The 24,482-nt window shown below is 45.5% G+C and overlaps 1 protein-coding gene across 2 annotated transcripts in view; it reads left to right on the top strand.

Moving 5' to 3' along the window:
• The window catches only part of B3GNTL1 (UDP-GlcNAc:betaGal beta-1,3-N-acetylglucosaminyltransferase like 1), a 303,787-nt gene that overhangs the window by 196,936 nt on the left and 82,369 nt on the right, over positions 1-24,482 (top strand). For both annotated transcript variants that reach the window (XM_026654438.1, XM_026654439.1), the window contains one exon: positions 23,769-23,864. In XM_026654438.1, coding sequence (XP_026510223.1) covers positions 23,769-23,864 — 96 coding nt within the window. The remainder of the gene's footprint in view (positions 1-23,768; positions 23,865-24,482) is intronic.

Raw genomic sequence — 24,482 nt, 5'->3', positions numbered from 1 at the left:
TTTGGAGTTAATTCTGGTAAGCTTATTAGCATGCGTCTAGGTTCTTGTATTGATTTTAATATGTTTTCTCTGTAGTGTTTTTTTTACCTTAAGAATAAAATAGGCTTCCATAAAAAGAGCTGTGCAGTAATTTATAACTGTTGACAATCACTCTGTTATCAGTCTCTGAAGAGAAAGAAAACAGGTGTGCTTGGGCAGCCTTCCTCTGCTGGGAATGACACAACAAAGGCAGGGAACTGTGCCGCCTGGAAAAAATCCATTCAGAAGGGAGAGAGGTGTAGGCCTCTGCTCAGAAAGGCAATGGCTGGAGAGCTGGAAGCCCGAGAGTGAGTGGCCTTGCTGGACCTTTGAGGGGAAATACAGGTGCAGTTGCCCTGGACTGTGGCACTCCTTAGCACCACCTGTTGAGAAACTAAGTATGTGAAAGTCAGTTGCCTGTCCAATTGCCATTTTTACATAGCCTTTCATCAGAGGTGCATCCTTTTGTAAATCTAACTCTATGTGATCTAGAATAGCTTGAGATTACTTGCTATTTCAGTTATGAAAGGGATTCTGTCTATCTATTTTTCATCATGCTAAGGTTGTAAATAACTATGTGGCCATGTTGCATAAAATGAAAGCAAGTCAAATATTAAGGCCATTCTTAAAGATTGATTACATAAACATTGGTCTTTGTGATGTCTTAACACAAAGATTTTTGTTTTGTTCTCCTTTACAGTTTATCTGTTAATATGACTTTAAACAGGTTCTTTCCTTTCCTTTCTGAGGCACAAGTCCAGCATAAACCGCAAAACTTCTAGAAGTTGTGTAGATAACCTTTAGGTACTGAGTGTTTCATTCTACTGGATGGAATAATTCCTGTTTTATAAACACTTGACTCTTTAAGCACTGGAACCTTTCCAAGAATCGGAGACACTTGTTGAGGCATGAATGCTAAAAGATGACTTTTTAACAGTTCATTCAGGAAAATAACAGGGTACCAGACCTGTGATAACTTCCTGAAACTATACACGCAATTCCTTTTGCTAGCTGAGAGTCTCTTAATTTCAGCACTAAGCAGTAGGTTAATATGTTATCATCATTAGAAGCTAGCTTTATTAGAGAAAGAGGAGGGGGAAGGAAAGGCATCTGCTGTTAGCTGGGAACATGCAACTAATTATTTGGATAGTCAGCAATTGACTAATTTAGGGAAATAAACTTACTATTTCACCCTCCCCCTACCCCAAATGTTGGAGTTTGATATCCAACATTTTTACTGGATGGAAACTTCTATTTATGTAATATTTAAGAATCATCATACAAAGGACCACAATGTTTGCTGTCTTTAAAATTGGTGTCCTAGGTTGGCATACTAAGAAGGTAATAAACAGTAAGGGACAAGAGAGTTTGTTACACCAACTGATACAAGCAAATCTCTTTCTGCTTTACCCTCCTACCAATTCCTCTAGTCACATAATTACAATGGGAAGTGTTGGGAGGGTGGGAGAGGAGAGAGACAGGGATTTATGTGAATGATTCATGCAACATGTCCCTCAAGGCAGTTGGGTTAGATATACTTAACAGTGTTAAAATGTACTTAAAAATTTAGTGATCATTTTTCTTTTTAAACTTATAGTTTAAACTGCACATCAAGATAAAATAAAAACCAAAGATCAGCTTTTTATGTCACAATATTTACTGCTAAGATTAACCAAAGTTGCGGATACAGACTAACACGGCTGCTACTCTGAAACCTGTCAAAGTTACTATATATGCTTGCAGAAAAAAGTCCATGCATGAAATGTAATAAATTCACCGCTGCTTGCAAATTCCTATGTGCTGTTGTAAATAGTATCTAACTGGGATTGTAACCAACTTGAGGCAGCGACCCTGTCTTTTGTTTATTAATGGACATCTATGGCACTCTGTAAATAATCAGCGATGAGGATGATATTTTGTCCAATGCAGAGATATCATGTGGCTGAACCTGTGAATAGTTAAAGTTTTGTTTTATAGAGTACCTTTTATACCTATCCCCAAGTACTTTACAAAGAAATGCCAACAATACTGTGTAAGCAAAAACATCAGCTGTAAAATTCTCAGCTGTAGCTCACATACAGCTTTGGACATTCAAGCGTATTTTACTGACAAGGGGAAAATTGTCTAGAACAACGGTTCTCAAACTGTGGGTCTGGACCCCAAAGTGGGTCATGACCCCGTTTTAATGGGGTTGCCAGGGCTCGTGGGGTTCAGGTTACAGCCCCCCACCTGGGGCTGAAGCCCTGCCAGCACGGGCAGGCTCAGGCTTCATTCCCTCCTCCTGGGGTCGTGTAGAAATTTTTGTTGTTAGAAAGGGGTTGCAGTGCAATGAAAAGTTTGAGAACCCCTGGTCTAGAACATCACTTATCACTGACACAGTGCTATGAGATCTTTTAACTTTAATCTGGACAAACACCAATGATGGCCAGAAGGAGGACACCCCTCCATCTATGCCAAGCACTGGCAATAAGCCCTATTACTGAGGTCACAGGACGATACAGGTATAGGTCGCCTTGACTCACTTTTCCATTTAGTAGCAAAAGTAATAAAGATAAAAACAGGAGGAGCACATGAGAATGCTACATCTTCAAACTGCATGACACGACATGGTGGAGAAAAGAAATTTGTATCACTAGGAAATCAAAATGGGTTTATGGAAAATATCCTAGGTAGTGGTAAATTTTGTGCAAATCAGGTTAAACAGCATCCAAACTATTAACTGAAGCATGGGATTCACATATGATCTTAGTAAGGTTAAAGAATTTGGCTGCACCTTTCTGCATATGCCAAAGCTTATGTAGAGACTCATCTGGGAAAACATTTGAATAGTGTTACACTAACTAAGGGAAAGACTGCAGTCTGAGTATCAGGCTGAGGCTACAGTGTCACAGTGTTGTTCCCAATATAGCAGAAGCCTTCACAACCTTACTAGTTTGCTGTTCAGAAGGTTTCTGTCCTAGAGTAGGTTGCCAACCCTTCAGGATTGGCCTGGAGTCTCCCAGAATCCCCATCAATCTCCTGGTGACTACTGAAAGCAATCCTGGAGATTTTAATAGGATATTTTAAGAAAATGACATTATCATGTTGCGGGGGGAAAAAATCTCCCGGAATAGCTTCAGTCAGAGTTGTCAACCCTATCCTAGAGGCTACCAAAGAAAGCTGCCCATAAAGGAGGAGTGCTCAGTTTCTGAGAAATTCAGCATAAAAACCATGGTGCTATCTCGTTCTCAACATCAGTAACTTAAAGCAACAGAATCAAATGAACTGAAGAGGCATCAGTGAGTAGTGACAGAAGGAGCTTTGTTCCATAAACATTTTTGCATAGCAATGTGAACTTACTCAATAGACTGATGCATCATACTGCACTGTGCCACTGAATAAAGACACCCACGCAAGTCTTTTAGAGACACGAGGCAATTTATCCATTTAGTTAAGAATGCTCTGAAACACCCTGTCAGTTGGCATTTTCTCCCCACAGCTTTTGGAAATCAAGCTGATGTGACTGACTCAAAAGCCACAGATTGCTAAAAGTATGACTTAAGCTTCCCTAAGGCAAGCCAGAAAATGAAGAATAAACTCATTATCTCATCTGAGAAGCCAGATCTGCACTTACAGCTTAATTTTTGAACCAGTTCTTGATGAGGTTTTACCAGTTTGTCCAGTAAATTTCAAATCTTGGCATTAATATGTGTATATGATCCTCTTCTCATCCCATGATCACCAAACAAAGAGAGTTCCCACCGATCCAGGGTTTGGCTGTAGAAATAGAAATGTTTTATTGGCTGGGTTGTTGTTGTCATGTGAAGTTGTTCATCTTCACTTAAAGTAGAAAAACACTACTACAGCAAGGAAAAAGGAAGCAGCTTACTTAGGACTGATAAGTGGCTTGGTTATGGGGCTAACTGCATCTTTGTCCCCTGTCTGGTTTCTCATCACAGGTATTTGGCCTCTTGCTCTTACCTGTCTCAGACTGGAATCTCAATTCTTCCACTCTTAGACCAGGACCCAGGTATGCTATTCTGTACCCAGTGCTTATCAAACTGCAATTTTGACTGGGGTTTGGGAACCTGGGACCAGTGATATTGGCCATCAGCCTCCTTAAAACAAAGGATTTTTATTTAGAAGTTGGAAGTAAGAATTAGAGAAAAGGAGACTTTAAAACAAACACCCTACTTGCATATTTAATCTTATCTTATCTTATCTTGTACTTCACTACAGGCTAAGTTAGACATGCTTTCCTCTTAAGTTGCAGGAACAGAAAAGAAACCAACTTAAATTCTTCTAGCAAGCCCAAATCATCTTATATCTGAGGGTCTCTTCAAACTGGTTTCAGTGGTCTCCATGGGGAAGGGGCTTGATTCACAAAGGGTGTGTCTACACTGCAGTTGGGAGCATGCCTCTCAGCCTGAGTAGATAGGCACATGTTTTCTCCGCTTGTGCTAGTGCACTAAAAATAGTAGTGTTGACATTGTGGCATGGATAGCAGCATGGGCTGTAGATCAGGCAGGCTTGTACTTGGGCAGCTATGACCCCACTCTCCTCTTCTGACCTCTCTGGAGTGGCTATTGCATCAGGGAGCAGTGCCTGACCTTGGGAGAGGATGGGGACTGCTATTATGCCTGGCCTCTGCCTCTGAGTTCCAAGAGGGTAGGAGGAGTTGCTTACAAATTGAGAATAGTTTGCTTTGATTTAATTGAAATACCTGGGACTTGTGAGTATTCACACACAGCATGTGAACTGGAAATGTTCAACAAGAACTAGCTATTAAAGGCTATGATAAGTTGCTTATTTGCTTATATTGGAGAAAAGGACTAGCACACCTGTATGCAGAGTGAAAACTGGATCTGTGCATTTGCTGTTGAGTGAGAAATACTACACGTCTTGGCATGGTGACTATACTGGAGTGTTCAAGATAATAAGCTTTATACAATGATAAATTAAAACACTGGTTTTACTGAAGGTAAAACTGATGACTGGCGAATACCGTGCTTTTCAAAAGCTTGTTTAATAAACAAAACTAAAAGCAAGTTATATCTTGTGTGAAACACCACACAATAACTTTTCAAGTTATCACCTTGACAACACAGTGCACAATTAATCTACTGCTAAAGTTGGGCACTACTGGCAAGATACGAAATGCCTCCGTTGGGGTACTGAGCACCGTCAACTCCTGATGAAGTCAGTCCACAATTGGTGAAGAAGTCATTGTGAGTGATCAAGTCTTCCAGGATCTGGCCCAAATTGGTTTCTGGAAGGGGTGGAGTGCTCTTAACTTTCACTGGCTTCTGTGTCTCTCAGGACAGGACCCATCTTTTTGCTGTCGTCTCTTGAATTTTTGTATTAGTTTTGCTGACTTTGCCTGTAATAGATTTATCTTATTTATCTTTCACTATATCATGACAAATCACTTAATTTTCTAGTGCCTAAAAGAAAGAATCCCCCCCCCCCCAAATTTGTTTTCGGGTGCACATAGTCTTGAGACTGAAGGATTAGTAGTGCTGACTTGAATCAAACCTGTATCAGGCAGTTGCTATATGCAGTACAAGCAACAGCTTTCCATATACATTTCAGCAGGCCTTGTTCCAGTCTGGGGCTTTTCTGGAACAGGGATTAACAGCCAAAGTGAAGCAAGCATTGGTTTGGTGATACTGACAAATGTCTGTAAGGGAATAGGAATGGGCAAAATCAGTTCAGATACCATAAGAACCAATTCAGGCCTCATTCTGCACAAGCCAAACCAAACTAGAATCAATGTTTAGGTTTTTAAAGCTTCAGTGAACTGTGTTGTGGTTTTGTTTGATAAATCTTTGTTCTCCTCCCTACTTCGGGGCAGGATGATGATGCGTGTCTGTCATAACTATAAAGGGGAAGGGTAACAGCTCTCCTGTGTACAGTACTATAAAATCCCTCCTGGCCAGAGACTCCAAAATCCTTTTCCCTGTAAAGGGTTAAGAAGCTCAGGTAACCTGGCTGATACCTGACCCAAAGGACCAATAAGGGGACAAGATACTTTCAAATCTTGGGGGGGGAAGGCTTTTGTTTGTGCTCTTTGTTTGGGAGGTTGTTCGCTCTTGGGACTGAGAGGGACCAGACATCAATCCAGGTTCTCCAAATCTTTCTGAACAAGTCTCTCATATTTCAAACTTGTAAGTAAACAGCCAGGCAAGGCGGGTTAGTTTATCTTTGTTTTCTCAACTTGTAAATGTACCTTTTACTAGAGTGTTTATCTCTGTTTGCTGTACTTTGAACCTGAGGCTAGAGGGGGGTCCTCTGAGCTCTTTAAGTTTGATTACCCTGTAAAGTTATTTTCCCATCCTGATTTTACAGAGAGGATTTTTACCTTTTTCTTTAATTAAAAGCCTTCTTTTTAAGAACCTGATTGATCTTTCCTTGTTTTTAGATCCAAGGGGGTTGGATCTTGATCCACCAGGAGTTGGTGGGAGAAAGGAGGGGGATGGTTAATTTCTCCTTGTTTTAAGATCCAAGGAGTGTGGATCTGTATTCACCAGGGAATTGGTGAAGGTCTCTCAAGGCTACCCAGGGAAGGAAATTAGCTTTGGGATGGTGGCAGCAGACCAGATCTAAGCTGGTAGTTAAGCTTAGAAGTTTTCATGCAGGCTCCCACATTTGTACCCTAAAGTTCAAAGTGAGGAAGCAGCCTTGACAGTGTCTGATTGTGGACATGAACACCAGAAGTGAAAGGCTAGTACGCTCACAAGCTGGAGTAGTGCCTTAACCTCTTAAAGTATCAGAGAAGATCACTTTATTTTGTCTAAACCTATATATTTTTCACAAATGCTGGATGGTAGGTAGAGTTGCTGACTCAATATCTTACTCATGTGAACTTGTGAACTATCCTCCTGTTTCCTGTTTTGCTCCTGCATGAGAGAATATGATAAAGTATCCCACCAGCTGCATTTATCCATTTGACACTTATGTGTTGGATTCTGATCCACTGGTTAAGCAGATAATCTTTTTCTTGAAGACCGCCGTAAACAGATGAACATCACTCAGAGAACACGAATTTGTTTCTCATCAGACACTGACATCACCTGAAGCACACGCCTCTGTGGGCCTAAAATCACATGTGATTTTATTGACAGTGTTAATGTAATTAAAAAATATCAGATGACCTATGTTCTCAATCTGGTTTTGAGGAGTAAAACAATTTATGACATTTTCAGCCCTTGTTCCTAACATTTTCTTTTGGAATTTAGAGTGATTCCACTAAGAATAATTAGTGAGCACAGATCTGATTAAACTAAACCCAGAAACTTACCACTAAGAACAAAACCTTTTGACAATACAAGATTGTTAGGTGTAGATAGTTTAACAGATTACTTCATTAAATTGTGAAGATTGCTGTACAATTATGTCATTTTCTGTTTGGAACTTTATGTAACTGGATTACAATTTGATTATGACAATGGTGCATGCAGAATCTTGATGATATTGTTTAGGAATTCTAAAATCTGGTTAAGATCTATACCTTCACTGATAATTAACCTGTACCATTGTTTTTAACAAATTATTGTTTTGGCCAGTTTATAACTAATTATAATACATATAATACATTATAAATAACAGCAACTTTAGCTGATATAGAGTATAAACATGACAAGACGTTTGACGATGTTTGTGATAGAACACAAAGGCTCTGCTTGCTTTCCTGTAAGCAGGGAATTAACTCCTTATGTAGACCTCACACAGACGTGCAGGGTCCATTAGGGAGGCAGGACTGGGAACTGAGAGAATACAGGAAATTATAAAAAAGCTGTTTGGTAAGCAAAAGTAGGCAGGTCTCTGAGAAAACCAAACCTAGTTATCATATAGCTCTGCTTTAACGAGACTGACCAAGTCTCCCAGTATACCAGAGAGACTACTCCTGTTTACAACCAAAAAACTCTCGCCTCCTGTGTTTGTAATTGTTATTTACTGGCAGAGGTAGCACCAAATCTCCTCTCTCTCCAGAGTCCTAACCCCCTGTCAACCGATCCAGTCCCTTTTCCCTTGAGCCCTGCCCCTTTCTTCCCTGCACAGGTGCTGCTGTTATATCATTGTGTTTGACCGCAGCACAGGCACTTGGTGTGCGCTGAGCTGCTGGGCCTCTGTTCCTAGCACCTGCATTCCTGATACCACAGGGGTGGCAGAAGCACAGTAACCCCGGACAATCAGTGCTGAGTAAATTCTCCCTGCCATCAGGGTTTCTGCGAGCAATCAGTCCCACAGGAGACCCCACCTGTGCTTTCTCCATTGCAAGCAGAAGTGGGGAGGGATGCCAGGCTGTGGCTGCTGCTCAGCAAGTGGTGCCCAGGGGAAACAGTCAGGAGAGGCACCCCAGGAGGAGGCACAGTAGCAAGTGGCATGAGACCTGTTGGGTGGCAGATGTGTAAGGAGTGGGGGAACAGAGCCAAGGAGGAGTGGACAGCTCCTGGAGAGGGTGCTATGCTGCAGCCTTGGGTTGGGACCAAGGGGGTCACAAATCTCTCTGACATTAATTTTATAATGTGTTGGTTAGTATGGCTGTAATGCAGGCTGTGGAGATTTTGTATTGGTTAACATTCTGGTTATGGTGAGACTGTCTTGTTTGTTTCTCTGGTTGCAACCATTGCGGTCTAAAAGAAATAAAACAACAATTCAGCAATAAAACCTGGAGCAGGTAACTTGCAGAATGTTTTTGTTGCAGACCCTATTAATCCATTTTACCAACTTTGCAGTGTTTCAACAAATGTACAATGACAGGGGATATGAAAAATAGTTTGGAAAAAATCCAGAGCAGGCCAAACAAAGGCTCTCACATCTGTCTGAACCAAATCATAACCCAGTGTTCCAGTGCTGCAGGAGATGTATATGTGAATGGGTAGGTCTTTACCTGCACATGGTGGGATTTCATGATAGATTTTTATTTCCTGACGCAGGCTCAGCTTTCAAAACTTTGGGAAACACTGTCAGAACCATTGTAATGGTCAGTGGAGTCCTGGTCCATAACTAGTATAATAGTACTATATATAGTACTATATACTACTATATATAGTATATAGTATATATATAGTATACTATATACTATATACTATAGTGTGTGTGTGTGTGTGTGTATATATATATATATATAGTATATATCTACTATATATAGTATATATATAGTATATACTATAGTATATACTATATAGTATATATATTGTATATACTATATAGTATATACAATATATATACTGTAATTATACTGTATAATTACAGTATAATTACTGTAGCCCATTACTGCAGGGGCTACAGTAATTATAAGTGCTACTGTGCTTTAAAAGGCTTTTTCCCCACCCAACTCTCCTTCCCATCATTGCCAGGACTTGCAGTCTGAATGTTCTGTCACTGCTACTTAAAGAGCTGTCTCATCCCTTCTCCTCTTCCTTGATGTGGTGAAGCACTGGAATGGGTTACCTAGGGAGGTGGTGGAGTCTCCATCCTTAGAGATTTTAAAGGCCTGGCTTGACAAAGCCCTGGCTGGGATGATTTAGTTGAGGTTAGTCCTGCTTTGAGTAGGGGGTTGAACTAGATGACTTCCTGAGGTTTCTTCCAAACCTAATCTTCTATGATTTCCAGCCAATGTCCCTTTCTCTCCCTTGGTCCTGTTTTTGAAGGAAATCCTTGAGCCTGAAGTCAGATGTCAAAGACTTATTACTTGCTCTGAGTCTGTTGTGTGATCTCTCACTCAGCACTGCTTTCCTGACATGTGCAGTGGATTCTAGTTAAAGCTGGATGGGAAACCGTTTTCTCATTCCACAAAAATTTTCAAAAATTTCAAATATTTTTTCTTTTCTGCATTGGGACAAAATGTTCACTTAAAAAAAAAAGCAGAGAGAGAGAAAAAGAGTGAAACCCTAGCATAGACAAAGGGGTTAGAGCACTCACCTTGGATGTGGGAAACCCAGTTTCAGGTCCCCGTTCTGCCTGCTTTGGAGCAAGGATTTGAACCTGAGTCTCCCATATCTTAGGTGAGTGCCATGACCATCAGGTAATTGGCTATTCTAGGGTGAGGTAGGAATGTGTGTATGCATGCCTGCCTGCCCAAAATTCCATCCTGGACCTGAGAATCCTTCCCGATAAAAGCTTTCTTGAAACTGGTACATTCCCACAAAAAGTTTCTTTTGAGTAACTGGCACAATTCCCAACCAACTCTAATTCTAGAGCACTGCTTAGTTTGGGAAGGACTTTAGATTGTGGAATTGTTTTATGGGGTCAAGGCAGGGAAAGCAAAAATGTTGTTTTCAAAAAACATCTTAAAAAATTAGCACTAAACTTAAAACGCCCAACATTTGAAAATATGGAAATTCCAAGATAAAGTACCCAACCTACTTTCAGTTGCCCTCCAAGGAAACAGCAGCCTCCTATATCTTCCCTTCTTTACAGGTGTAGCATTAAAAATGTGCACCTGCAAGCACTGGTTTTATAATTGATTCCATAGCTACATGTCTCTGATCCAATGTAGGATGCTTTGCAGCCACTCTAACCTTTGTGTGCTGTAATATATCATCTGGACCTAATAATATTTAGCTCTTACATAGTGCTTTACACCCACAGGTCTGAAAGTACTTTACAAAGGAGAGATGTTATCATCTCCATTTTATAGATAGATAAACTGAGGCCACAGGGAGGGAAGTGACTTTGGCTAAGGTCACCCAGCAAACCAGTGGCAGAGTTGGGAATTGAAGTGGCAGAGCTGGGAATTGAACCCAGGTCTCTTGAGTCTCACTCCAGTGCCCTATTCACTAGACAATGGTGCTTTCCTTACCTATGAGGGTTGTACATACTATCTCTAGCTAATGCAGCTGGCTCGCACAGAGAATCATAGATTCTGATCTTGCAAGGTACTGAGTATTCTTTCATTAATAAGTACACATCCATGAGTGGAAGGGTTTACATTACCCATGTATAATTTTGATCTAGAACTATCAAGGTCATTTTTTGTCACTGTTCTTTACATTTGCTGTATATCATCCTGATAAAGTTCCTGTGGGGGACAGGCAAGCATCTGAATAGTTTTCATATTTTTCTTATATATGGCAATAGTAAGTTTTAAAAACATTGCATTGAAATGTGTGCCCTTCAACTTGCTAGACATCTGTTCCATCATAGAGCTAGACTTTTCTAAATGGCACCATATGGAACAAAAAGTCGGCTTGTTTGATTTAAGTGAGTGATTTGATTTTGTTTGTTAGTTTTGGATTTCTTTTTAAAAGCAGATACAGTGTGTCAATCAGTAGTGATGTGATCCTGGTAATAACATGTTGTAAATTACAATGCATCCTTTCTGTTGCACATCATATCTTTTGTTTGAAATTGCTACACTATAATTTTAGGAGTTTGAGAAACAAAATATTTCAGTCTGTCATTTGGTTTGATGTCAGGTATTCAGCTTCTAGCTTTTAAAAGCACTGGAACAGAATGTTTTGGGTTGTGGGAGACTTTTTTTGCTTCATATTGTGCTAACATTTTTTTCTTCTTCGAGTGATTGCTCATGTGTATTCCACTCTAAATGTGCATGCTCGCCACGTACACTGGTGCCGGAAGTTTTTCCCTTAGCAGTACCCGTACTGGGGGAGCACTGCTGCGACCTCTGGAATGGCGCCAGTATATCGCACCATAAAGGGGGCTGCATGCTCCCCCCACCCTCAGTTTCTTCTTGCCACCAGTGAAGATAGTTGGAACTTGCTCCAGCCTTGGCTGCAGCGTTTATAGCCTTTAGTAGTATCCAGTTCGGTGAACTTTTCTTTCGTTATTGCCTGGCTCGGGGCATGCCCTGTGGCCCAGGCTTCAAGTCGTGAGACTCTTGTCACAACTCTATGCCCAGAAGCAATCCTCACTCTCAGTGTCTTCACTGTCTGGACGAGACTCATGTTAGTGAGCGTTGTAAGATTTGCCGCTCTTTCAAGCCCCGGACGAAGCAGGAGCGTGAGATCCGACTCCGGGCCTTACTAATGGAGTCGGCATTGGCCCCGGCACCAGCGCGTCAACCCGACCCCGTGCCGGGCACCGCGTCTTCGGTGCGCAGCGAGGCACCGCTCCCCGAATAAGAAGCCGGGCAAGACTCAGCGGCGCCGAGAGAAGGACAGGGGTGAGGCCAGACCCAAGTTGGGCAGCCCACGATCCCCGTCGGGACCGAGACCTCCGACTCAGGTTGAGTGGAACAGTCCGGTCCCATCCGCGCGAGCCTTTCCAGAAGTGCAGATGCCTTCGACACCAGAGGCAGCCCAGGCCGCGCGTAACATCCTAGCCCTTCCGGTGCCGGGAGCGCCACCTCAGTTGGGCCCCCGGTCCCGTGGAAAGCCGCCCTTGGGCGCCCATCAGCCCTCCCCGGAGGTATCGGATGTTGTGGTACCTTCCTGGGTGGAAGGGCCGAGCCGAGGCCCGCGTCGCACTTCTACTCCGCGAGCTGGATCTTCTGTGAGCAACTCTAACTCCTCCGGTCTCCGGGACCGTAGAGGAGGTGATAAGAGGCGACGCCGTTCCTCCTTGAGCCAGCCTGAGAGGAACAGGTCTTGCCGCCGTCAGCACCCGCCGTCAGAGACGCAGTGCTCGGAGTGCGTCCCGAGAATCCCTGGCACTGAGGCGCCGTGGCCACAGGCGCCAAAGGGAGTCCAGAGACAGCTCCTCGGACATCTACCTGTCCTCGTCATCCAGGTCGAAGTCTTGGGGCCGGAGACATCATGTTAGAGACCGCTCCAGTCGTTCATACGGCACCGTGCGCTCGTCCAGGACTTCGGCGTTGGTGCGCAGCCATCCTTCCCCGGGCCGCTCCGCACCGCAGGAGCAACCGGCTCTGCCAGGGCCCCATGCGTCTCAGTGCCAGGCTGTTCCCTGGCAAGGACAATGGTGCCAGTGGGCACTGTGGCCTCAGGCACCCGCACAGCCGGGACCCCGCTCCGTGGCAGGAGCCTCTCATGGACGCTCGGTGTCGCCTCCTCGGCACCGTGATCCGGCTGCGGACTCCGAACCACCGGCACCGACCCCGGGACAGGGCCTGGATGTCGAACCACCGATGCCATCGGTTGCTGAAGGCACCGCGCCATCTACCTCCTCGGCACCGGGCGATTCAGTTGCGGTGCCGCCTCCAGCCTCTCAGGAGGACTTTTAGGCGCACTAGGAGCTGCTTAGGAGGGTGGCTGTAAACCTCCAGCTCCAGGCCGAGGAGATGGAGGAGCCCTCGGACACTTTGTTTAATGTCCTCACCTCCTCGGCACCGGGGCGTGTGGCCCTCCCACTGTATCAAGGGGTGGCCAATATCACCACTGGCCTCTGGCTGACCCTTGCCTCTTTTGGGCCCATTTCCAAGAAGGCCGAAAGAAAGTATTTTGTGCTCACGAAGGGGCACGAGTACCTATACACCCACCCAGCTCCCAACTCTTTGGTGATGGAGTCGGTTCACCACCATGAGCGGAATGGCCAGCCCGCGCCCACCCCCAAGGACAAGGACGCTCGGAGGCTTGATGCCTTTGGAAAAAAAGTTTATTCCTCCGCGAGTTTCCAGCTCAGAGTGGCCAACCACCAGGCACTACTGAGCCGCTATGATTTTAACCTTTGGGGATCCCTTCCCAAGTTCGAACCCTCCTCCAAGACAAGGACGGGAAGGAGTTCCGGGCCTTGGTGGACGAAGGTGCTGCGGCGACAAAGGCGGCACTTCAGGCGGCTTCGGATGCAGTGGACACAGACGCCCGTTCGATTTCTGCAGCCGTCTCCATGCGGAGGGCGTCGTGGCTCACGCTCTCGGGCCTGTCAGTGGAGTCCCAGTCCATTATGCAGGACCTACCATTTGACGGCAGGGCTCTGTTTGCGGAAAAAATGGACACGCGGCTGCATGGGATGAAGGATTCCCGTATGACCTTGCAGATGCTAGGCCTATATGTCCCGCCCGCCAAGGACAAGCCCAGGGCTCAGACCGCCACTCCTCTGGCTCGGGGCAGATACGAGTCCCTGCCGAAAAGGCAGAGGGAACAGAGGCGTCGATCCCAACGCCAATCCCGTTCGGCCCCACGACCTGGCCCCTCCAAGGCCAAGAGGCCTGGGAAACGGCGTTTTTGACTCGTTGCGGGGGGTCACCGGGCCTGTTGCCAGTGTACCCCCCCCCAGTTAATAAAGTTGAGTTTTGCCAACTGTTTATCGGCTTTCCGACTGCAATGGTCCCGTATAACGTCGGACCGATGGGTCCTCAGCACCATCTCCCAAGGGTACAGGTTGCAGTTCGTTTTGCTCCCTCCCCACCATCCTCCGTCCCGGGAGCCTGCCGGGGACCTGGAGCATGCCCTCCTCCTCAGCCAGGAGGTAGAGCGCCTCCTCTCCCTGGGAGCTGTGGAGAGGGTACCTCGGGAATTCCAGGGCAAAGGTTTTTACTCCAGGTATTTCCTTATCCCCAAGGTGAAGGGCGGGCTTCGGCCCATCCTCAACCTGCGGAATCTCAACCAGTTCCTGATTTGCTGCAAGTTCCGCATGGCGTCCCTGGCCTCTATTATTCCCTCCCTAGACCAGGGGGATTGGTTTACGGCGCTGGATCTCCAGGATGCGTATTTTCACATCCACATTTTCGAGGATCACAGGCGTTCCTCCGTTACCTGGTGGGTCAGGACCACTACCATTTTACGGTCCGCCCCTTTGGCCTTTCTACTGCCCCCAGGGTCTTCACAAAGTGTATGGCGGTGGTGGCGGCCCTCTCAGGTGCAGGAGCAGATGACCTTTCTGCTAAACACCTGCGCAGCTCTGGGCCTAGTGGTGAACGAGGAGAAATCCACGTTAGTCCCGTTCAGCGCATAAGTTTCATAGGAGCGCTGTTAGATTCCCAGGTGGCCACGGCCTCCCTCCCACGGGACAGATTCAAGATGCTCAAAGCTCTCATCGACTCAGTCACTGCCTTTCCGGTAACTACGGCACGGGTGTGCCTTCAAATCCTAGGCCACATGGCAGCATGCACCTACGTGGTGCGACATGCCAGGCTCCGGATGAGGCCCCTTCAGCTTTGGTTGGCCTCCCGGTACTCCCAGGCCAGGGACGGCCTGGACAAGGTAGTCACGGTGCCGCCAACGGTGGTGGCAGACCTGCAATGGTGGTCCCTCCCAAGCAACATGCTCCAGGGTATCCCCTTCCGAGAGCCCCCTCCCTCATTAGATCTAGTGTCGGATGCCTCGGACCTGGGCTGGGGAGCCCATGTGGGGGCCTTCAGGACCCAGGGTATGTGGTCACCCGAGGAACTGACCCTGCACATAAATGTCAGGGAGCTCAGGGCCGTACGCCTGGTGTGCGTGGCCTTTTGCCAGCATATAGAGGGGAAGGTGGTCAGAGTCCTCACGGACAATACGACCGCATGTATTATGTCAACAACCAGGGGGGCACGCGTTCCTGGACCTTATGCCAGGAAGCCCAGCTCCTGTGGGAGTTCTGTATAGCCCACAACATACTCCTGCGGGCCTTTTACCTGCCCGGCAAGAGCAGCACATTCGTGGACCGCCTGAGCAGGGTTTCTCCCAACAGCATGAGTGGTCCCTGCACAGGGAGGTGGCCAGGTGGATCTTCCTACAGTGGGGTATTCCCCAGGTAGACTTGCTCGCCACCGCCCAGAATCGCCAGTGTCCCCGATTCTGCTCCAGAGCAGGAAGGGGCGACAGGGCAATATCGGATGAGTTCCTGCTCCCATGGTCGGGGCCCCTGTTATACGCCTTCCCGCCCTTCCCGCTGATCGCCAGGGTCCTACAGAAGGTGAAGTCAGACGGGGCGTGAGTTATCCTCATAACCCCGGACTGGGCCTGTCAACATTGGTACTGGACAATACTGCAGCTCTTAGTGGCCCCCCCGCGCAGGCTGCCACTCCGCCCGGACCTCCTCTCCCAGGAGGAAGGTCGTCTCCTCCACCCCAACCTGGCCCCGCTCCACTTGACAGCATGGCTTCTCCGTGGTTGAATGAGGAGGAAGGGAGGTGCTCTGAGGATGTGAGGCGGGTCCTCCTGGAAAGTAGGTAACCCTCCACGCGTTGAACCTACCTGGCCAAGTGGTATCGGTTCTGTATGTGGGCGAGGGATAGAGGTTCCTCTCCCTCTTCCGCATCTATCCAGCTTGTCCTCGATTATCTCCTGTCCCTTAGGACCCAGGGGCTGGCTCCCTCCTCAATCCAGGTACACCTAGAGGCCATTTCAGCTTTCCACCCCCCAGTGCAAGGCTTTTCGGCATTTTCACATGACATGACGTCCCAGTTTCTAAAGGGGTTAGATCGGGCATTCCCTTACGCCAGATCCCTGGTCCCGCTCTGGGACCTGAACCTAGTGCTCTCCCGCCTCACAGGGCCTCCTTTTGAGCCTTTAGCCACATGTTCATGGTCCCACTTATCGTGGAAAGTGGCGTTCCTGGTGGCTATCACCTCAGCCCGCAGGGTCTCCGAGCTTAAGGCACTGACCTCTGAATCGCCCTATACGGCCTTCCATAAGGAGAAGGTTCAGCTCCGCCCTCACCCCGCCTTTTTGCCGAAGGTAGTCTCGGTTTTCAACATGGATCAGGATATATTCCTCCCGGTCCTCTGTCCGAAGCCCCATTCCTCCAGTGGGGAACGACGCCTGCACATGTTAGATGTGCGTAGAGCGCTGGCTTTTTACTTAGACAGAACCAGGCCTTTTAGGAAGCCCCCCAGCTGTTCATTCATCCGCTGAGCGCATGAGGGGGCGACCAGTCTCCACCCAGCGGATCTCCCGCTGGATCACCTCGTGCATTCGCACCTGTTACGACCTGGCAGGGGTTCCCCAGCCTCCTATCGTGAAGACTCATTCGACGAGAGCTCAGGCCTCGTCAGCGGCCTATGTGGCTCATGGCCCTATTCAGGACATATGTAGGGCTGCCACCTGGTCCTCGGTCCACACCTTCTCCTCGCATTATGCGATCGTCTCCCAAACAAGGGATGACGCCGGGTTTGGTAGGGCAGTACTCTGCCCGGGTAACCCTTAAAACTTTAGACTTAAACTCCTACCCACCTCCATCAGGTATAGCTTGGAGTCACCTAGAGTGGAATACACATGAGCAATCACTCGAAGAAGAAAGGACAGTTACCTGTTCCGTAATTGGCGTTCTTCGAGATGTGTTGCTCAGGTGTATTCCACGTCCCGCCCTCCTTCCCCTCTGTCGGAGTTGTCTGGCAAGAAGGAACTGAGGGCGGGGGGAGCACGCAGCCCCCTTTATGGCACGATGTACCGGCGCCACTCCAGGGGTCACAGCGGTGCTCCCCCAGTACGGGTACTGCTAAGGGAAAAACTTCCGGCACCGGTGCATGTGGCGAGCACGCACACCTAGAGTGGAATACACCTGAGCAACACATCTCAAAGAATGCCAGTTATGGAACAGGTAACTGTCCTTTTTGTTTATATCATTTTTATTTAAACTTTGTGTGCTCTATACGTTTTAGCAGTTAAACTAACTTTATTTTCATCAAGCTGATTATATATCTGTGTCAAAATCTGTTCTACAACATGGAGCTACCAACTGTGGTCTGTAACCTATCATTTTAATCAGCTTCTGTACAAGATGACTGGAGGACAGCTAATGTGATGCCACTTTAAAAAAAAAAAAAAAAAAAAAGCTCCAGAGGCGATCCCGGCAACTACAGGCTGGCAAGCCTAACTTCAATACAGGGCAAATCGGTTGAAACTTCAGTAACTCCTCACTTAAAGTTGTCCCAGTTAATGCTGTTTCATTGTTACCTTGCTAATCAATTAGAGAACATGCTCGTTTAAAGTTGCGCAATGCTCCCTTATAACGTTGTTTGGCAGCCGTCTGCTTTGTCCACTGCTTACAGAAAGAGCAGCCTGTTGGAGCTAGCTGGTGGGGGCTTGGAACCAGGGTGGACCGGCAGCCCCCCATCAGCTCCCCGCTCCCCTAAGTTCCCTGTGCGGCAGCCACCCAGCAGGCTATCAATTGCTGGGCAGTCAGCTGTCCCTCCCCCCACTGCAGTGTGCTGCTCCCGCCCTCTGCCTTGGAGCTGCTCCCAGGAGCCTCCTGCTTGCTGTGCGGGGGGATGGGAGGGGAAGAGGGGTGCTAATGTCAGGATGTCCCTCTCCCCCCACTCCTGCCCCACCGCGCTTCTGTACCTTATCTCCGGGGGGTCGGGGGAGACACGATAGGGCTCAAGATGGAGGGAGCTTGCTGGCAGCAGCTGCTGTCTCAATTTGCTAATCTACTTATTAAAAAGGCAATGTACTTAGAGTGGGGTCAGTGTACTTAAAGGGGCAATGCGCATCTCTCTCACACACAGGGTGTGTGTCTCTGTCTCTCTCTGCCATGCTGTGTCCCCTCCCTCCATTCGTACTGCCCTGTAGAGTGTGCGGCTACATTAACAACAATGGGTTAACCCTTGAGGGCTCAGCCAAGTGCTAGTTCATCATTTAGCAGTAAGGCATTTCCTGGGAAATATCCCACCCTCTGACTTCACCCCTTCAACCAAGCTTCACAATCATCATTGCTATGTACAGTATTAAATTGTTTAAAACTTATAGTGTGTGTGTGTGTGTGTGTATATATATAATTTTTTTTTGCCAGACAAAAGACTATATATAGTCTTTTGTCTGGCAAAAAGAATTTCCCTGGAACCTAACCCTCCCTATTTACATTAATTCTTATGGGGAAATTGGATTCGCTTAACATCGTTTTGCTTAAAGTAGCATTTTTCATGAACATAACTACAATGTTAAGTGAGAAGTTACTGTATAGTAAAGAACAGAATTGTCAGACACATAGATGAACATGATTTGTTGGGGAAGAGACAACATGGTTTTTGTAAAGGGAAATCATGCCTCACCAATCCACTAGAATTCTTTGAAAAGGTCAACAAGCATGTGCACAAGGGTGATCCAGTGGATATAGTGTACTTAGATTTTCAAAAAGCCTTTGACAAGGTTCCTCACCAAAGGTTCTTAAGCAAAATAGGTATCTTGAGATAAAAGGGAAAGTCGTCTCATGGATCGGTAACTGGTTAAAAGATAGAAAACAAAGGGTAGGAACAAATGGTCAGTTTTCAGAATGGAGAGAGGTAAATAGTGGTGTCCCTCAGGGTTTTGTACTTGGACCAGTACTATTCAACATATTCATAAATGATCTGGAAAAAGGGGTAAACAGTGAGGTGGCAAAATTTGCAGATGATACAAAACTACTCAAGATAGTTAAGTGCAAAGCAGACTGCGAAGAGTTATAAAGGGACCTCACAAAACTGGGTGAGCGGGCAATCAAATTGCAGATGAAGTTCAATGTTGATAAATGCAAAGTAATGCACATTGCAAAAACATAATCCCAACTATACATATAAAATGATGGGGCCTAAATTAGCTGTTACCACTCAAGAAAGAGATCTTGGAGTCATTGTCAATAGTTCTCTGAAAACATCCACTCAGTGTGTAGCAGCAGTCCCAAAAGCTAACAGAATGATGGGCATCATTAAGAAATGGATAGATAATAAGACAGGAAATATAATATTGCCTCTCTATATATCCATGGTATGCCCATATCTTGAATATTGCATGCAGATGTGATTGCCCCATCTCAAAAAAGATACATTGGAATTGGATAAGGTACAGAAAAGGGCAATGAAAATAATTAGGAATATGGAATAGCTGCCATATGAGGAGAGATTACTAAGACTGGGAATTTTCAGCTTGGAAAATAAATGACTAAAGGGGGATATGATAGCAGTCTATAAAATCTTGACTGGTGTGGAGAAAGTAAATAAGGAAGTGTTATTTACTCCTCATAACAGAAGAACTAAGGGGTCACTCAATGAAATTAATAGGCAGCAGGTTTAAAACAAAAAAAAGGAAGTATTTCTTCACACAATGCATAGTCAACCTGTGGAACTCTTTGCCAGAGGATGTTGTGAAGGCCAAGACTATAACAGGGTTCAAAAAAGAACTAAAGTTCATGGAGAATAGGTCCATCAATGGCTATCAGCCAGGATGGGTAGGGATGGTGTCATTAGCCTCTGTTTGACAGAAGATGGGAATTGGCGACAAGAGATATATCACCTGTTTTGTTCATTCCCTCTGAAGCACCTGGCATTGGCCACTGTCGGAATACAGGATACTGGGCTAGATGGACCTTGGTCTGACCCAGTATGGGCATTCTTATGGAGCAATGATGCAGAGAATTAAAGAACTAAGAACAAAAAATAGTTATGCATCAGTAACTGTACAACTTCCATGCAGTGATTGCTTGGGACAGTTTCCTTCAGGATAATAAATAATAAAGTTCTTTGTCTCCTTTTCCATAGTCATCATCCAACTCACTCCCCATTGTTTTCACTATGAATAACTTTATTGGCATGACCAGGTGTTGCTCAAGTTAATACATCTATCATTAGATTAATTTTAGTCCTGTTCTCAACCTAACCCTGTAAAAATTATTTGCATCTCCAAAGAAAAATACAGAACATTGGTTTGTCCTTAAAATGTTGCTTGAATGCCCATGTAGATTGACAGTACTGTACTTTTACAGTTCAGTGTATATAAATTGCATAAAAATATCTGCATTACTGTGCATATGTGAGAACAAATCCTTGCAAGAGATGCAAAGAACATTTTCCTGCTCTGTCCATACACATAATAAGGGATTTATTTTGGCTTATAAATAAGGCTGTGAGTCTGTCACGGAAATCATGGATTCCATGACCTTCTGGGACTTCTGCAGCAGCCGGTTCTGCTGGCCCAGGGGCCACCTGAGCAGCTGGGGTGACCTGGGGCCAGCCGGACTGGCTGCTGCTGGGGCAATCTCGAGCCACCGTGCCCCTTCCCCCAGCAGCAGCAGGAGTTTAGATGTGGAAGGGAGCTCAGTGCTGGGGCAGAGGGTTGCGGCACAGGAGTGGGTGAGGGCTCTGGGCGGTGCTTACCTTGGGGGGCTCCCCGGAAGCGGCAACGTGTGCCTCGGCTCCTAGATGGAGGTGCGGCCAGGCGGCTCTGCGCGGTGCCTCTGCCTGCAGGCACCGCTCCCATTGGCCGTGGTTCCTGGCCAATGGGAGATACGGAGCCAGCGCTCAGGGCGTGGAGAGTGTGCAGAGCCCCCTGGCCGCGCGTCCACCTTGGAGCCGAGGGAAATGTCACCACTTCCGGGGAGCCCCGTGGAACCAGGTAGGGAACCTGTCAGCCCCACCAACCCCCTCCCGCCCCAGCAGCAGCAGCAGGGGTCCCCAGACCACACACACACACACACACACGAGCGCCTGCGGTGGTGCCTCTGGGCCACCCCTGCCCCAGAGCACCCAAGACTTATTCAGGGGTATATAGGACAAGTCATGGGCTGTGAATTTTTGTTTACTGCCTGTGACCAGTCTATTACCTTTACTAAAAATATCCATGACTAAAACATAGCCTTACTTATAACCAGTTTCATTAGGTGTTCTATATGTTGTGATGAAATAAAAGTTGTCCAAAATATCAGCATTAACCCTTAGGAGAGTGTTCTCTTTACAGAGCATTTAAGTATCTGATTAGTCTCATTGGAGTTAATTGGACTACTTGCATTGCTTAAAGTTAAGCACATGCTTAAGTGCTCTGTTGAATCAGGGCCTTAATGAGCAAGTGGCTTTTCCAGTCTCCTTCACCTTCAAATACATTTAGTATACCCCAAACAGGCTCAGGACTTGTCCCCCTTCTGGAATTTTGCTTTATTGACAAAGAAGTTTCCACTCAGTTGCAGTCCAACTTTTCTTCCTAAGCTTTTTTCATCCTACAGTTCCACCGTGGGCACTCCCACTTCCTTGGTATCTATGGTGAAGCTAATAAGTACTTGCAATAATGAGTCAGCTGATCAACACCTGCTAATCAGTTGCCAGGCTCAGCATCTCCCATCAGAATCAACACCTGCTAACAGGTTGTTTCACAGGAAAATACTGGCAGCATACTACACTCTTATACATATAAGCCATGATTTTCCAACTTAGGTGCCTAAAGTTAGGCACCTAAATCCATATTTAAGCACCTAAATAAAAGTGGTCTGATTTTTCAGAGATGCTGAGTGCCCTTCAGCTCCCGGTGTCTTCACTGGGAGTGTCTGATGCTTAGCCCCTCTGAAAGGCAGGCCATTTCTGTTTAGTGATGGGATTTTCAAATATGCTTCACTGACTTAGCAGCACAAGTCTCAGCACAAGACTATTGACTTAGGGCTGGTCTTCACTATGGGGAGATCGATGCTGCTGCAATTGATGCAGCAGGGGTCGATTTAGCAAGTCTAGTGAAGACCCACTAAATCGATTGCAGAGCACTCTGCGGTCGACCCCAGTACTCCACCTCTCTGAGAAAAGTAAAGGAAATTGACTGGAGAGTGTCTCCCGTCAATGCAGCGCAGTGAAGATACTGGGGTAAGTCGATCTAAGCTACGTCAACTCCAGCTATGTTATTCACAGAGCTGGAGTAGCATAACTTAGGTCAACTTATCCCAGTAGTGAAGACAAGCCCTTATAGTGGGACTTGTGTTACAAAGTCACTTAGATGTTTTTGAAAATACCATCCCTAGGTGCCTCAATACGGAATTAAATTTAAAAGATTTGAATCTGTGGGCCTAAAGTTAAGATCCTAAATCCCTATTTATCCATCTAAAAAGAAAAGTGGCCTGAGGAACTGAGCAACCCCAGCTCATATTGAAGTTAATAAGAGCAACAGGTATCTAACTATGGTTTCAGAAGGCTAAATTTATGCAACCGAGTTGGAGAATTTTAGCTGCAGAGTAATATTAATTATTTCATCTATAGCATACTTTGAAATGATCTTCTGGAGACCAATATATTTTCATTAGTGATTGAAACTGGCAATACATTTGTGTTTTATTTTTCTGTTTCCATAAACCTGCTTGTACAGGTAACTTTCTTTGGAGCTGGATACAATATGCCTTTTTAACTTCAGATTTCTGTTTGACAAGTTCAGTCTCCTGATTTGCTAGATATTTTTCCTTGTAATAAAAGTGATAATTTGTTTATCTGACATAATACGGATATTCTGGTTTATTTCATAGTTGTGTTTATGGCAGGTTTGTTTAAGGCAGCAAAGGTTGATTATGTACAGTTCCTGGCTGTGTTGGTGCTAGTCACTGAAGCTGTGAGCATTCAAAAATTTAAAATAACTACATTCATGTTGTCTGTCAAATCATATGTTTCTTTCCAAGACTTTTAGTTTAACCAGGTAGCATTAAATACTGTATACATATTGTTCTGGTTTAAAATCAAGCTGTACTTCACTTTCCCCAATTTTCCACAGAAAATCATAGAAGATAGATCAAAGTCTGTAATTTTGTGCGTTCTGAAAGCACACTGGAGCCCTAGAGTTGGACACAGACTTTCCATTATATATGTACTTTCATTATTAAGATTAGTATTTTTAGTAAAACTAGTAGAACTTTCAGTTGTGGTGGATCTCTCAAAACTTGAATTATAGTTTCAAGATCTTTGGATTTGCTGTAAAACTTGCTATTACTAATAGGAACAGTCACAGTGCTACAGTATACGAAGTAGGAAATACTAGATTTAATCTCTTAGGCCATGATTCTGCAAAGACTTGTGCTGAACTTTAAGTACATGAGTAGTCTCAGTGAATTTAATGGGGCTTCTGATGTGTTTTAAGTCCAAGATAAGGCTAAGTGTTTGCAGAACCAGGGCATAAGTTAATAAATGAAAATAAACTTTATTATCAAAGAGTATATCTGTTAGGAACTATTCGTCCTTTTCACTAAGGTTTTTTCTTATCACCTTTTTTCCCTAGGTGTTTACCTCCCATGGACCCACTGTGATCATGCCTACCTGGTTCTGCTCCCGAGAATGGTTTTGTCACGTGGGCAAATTTGATGAGGGTGGGAAGGTGAGTGCAACTGATAGAAACAAAATTGATACTCCATTCTTGATTCCGTTTTGTTAAGAAGTTGTAGTTAGCAGGACAATTGGTAGTGTTATGCTCTCAAGTGGTCTTTTCCTATTGCTATTAAATGGGCCACAGTGAAAAGTGTTTACAATTAGAATGCTAGTTCATGCATGGATAACTAAACTGAAATACTATAGGGGATAAAACCGAGGAAAAGCATTTCCTCTTCTGGCTTGCAAATTTCAGAAAAGTCTTCAGTTCATCAACAAACACTCCTCCGGTTTTTTGGTATGTTTCTAGAGTTAAGGCTTTGCGCACAGCGCTGAAACCACTTTGGGTACATCTATGCAACAGCTGAGGGGTGTGATTCCCAGCTCAGATAGACATACATGCACTAACTGTGCTCGAAGTAGGGCCTAAAAATAGCAGTGTGGCCACAGTGGCACAGAGAGCAGCTCAGGCCAGCCACCTGAGAATAATCGTGGCCAACCTCCTTGGTACAACTTGAGCTACTGCCTATGCCACTGCGAACACACTGCTATTTTTAGGTGTTAGCTCAAACAGAACTTGCAATGTACGTATAACCGAGCTGGGAGTCACACTTCCTAGCTGCTATGT

This window comes from Terrapene carolina, unplaced genomic scaffold, assembly GCF_002925995.2.
Source record: "Terrapene carolina triunguis isolate 2854851 unplaced genomic scaffold, T_m_triunguis-2.0 Scaffold192, whole genome shotgun sequence".
NCBI lineage: Eukaryota > Metazoa > Chordata > Testudines > Emydidae > Terrapene > Terrapene triunguis.
The sequence above is the reverse complement of the archived record's forward strand: the minus strand, read 5'-3'. Positions and strand labels throughout refer to the sequence as shown.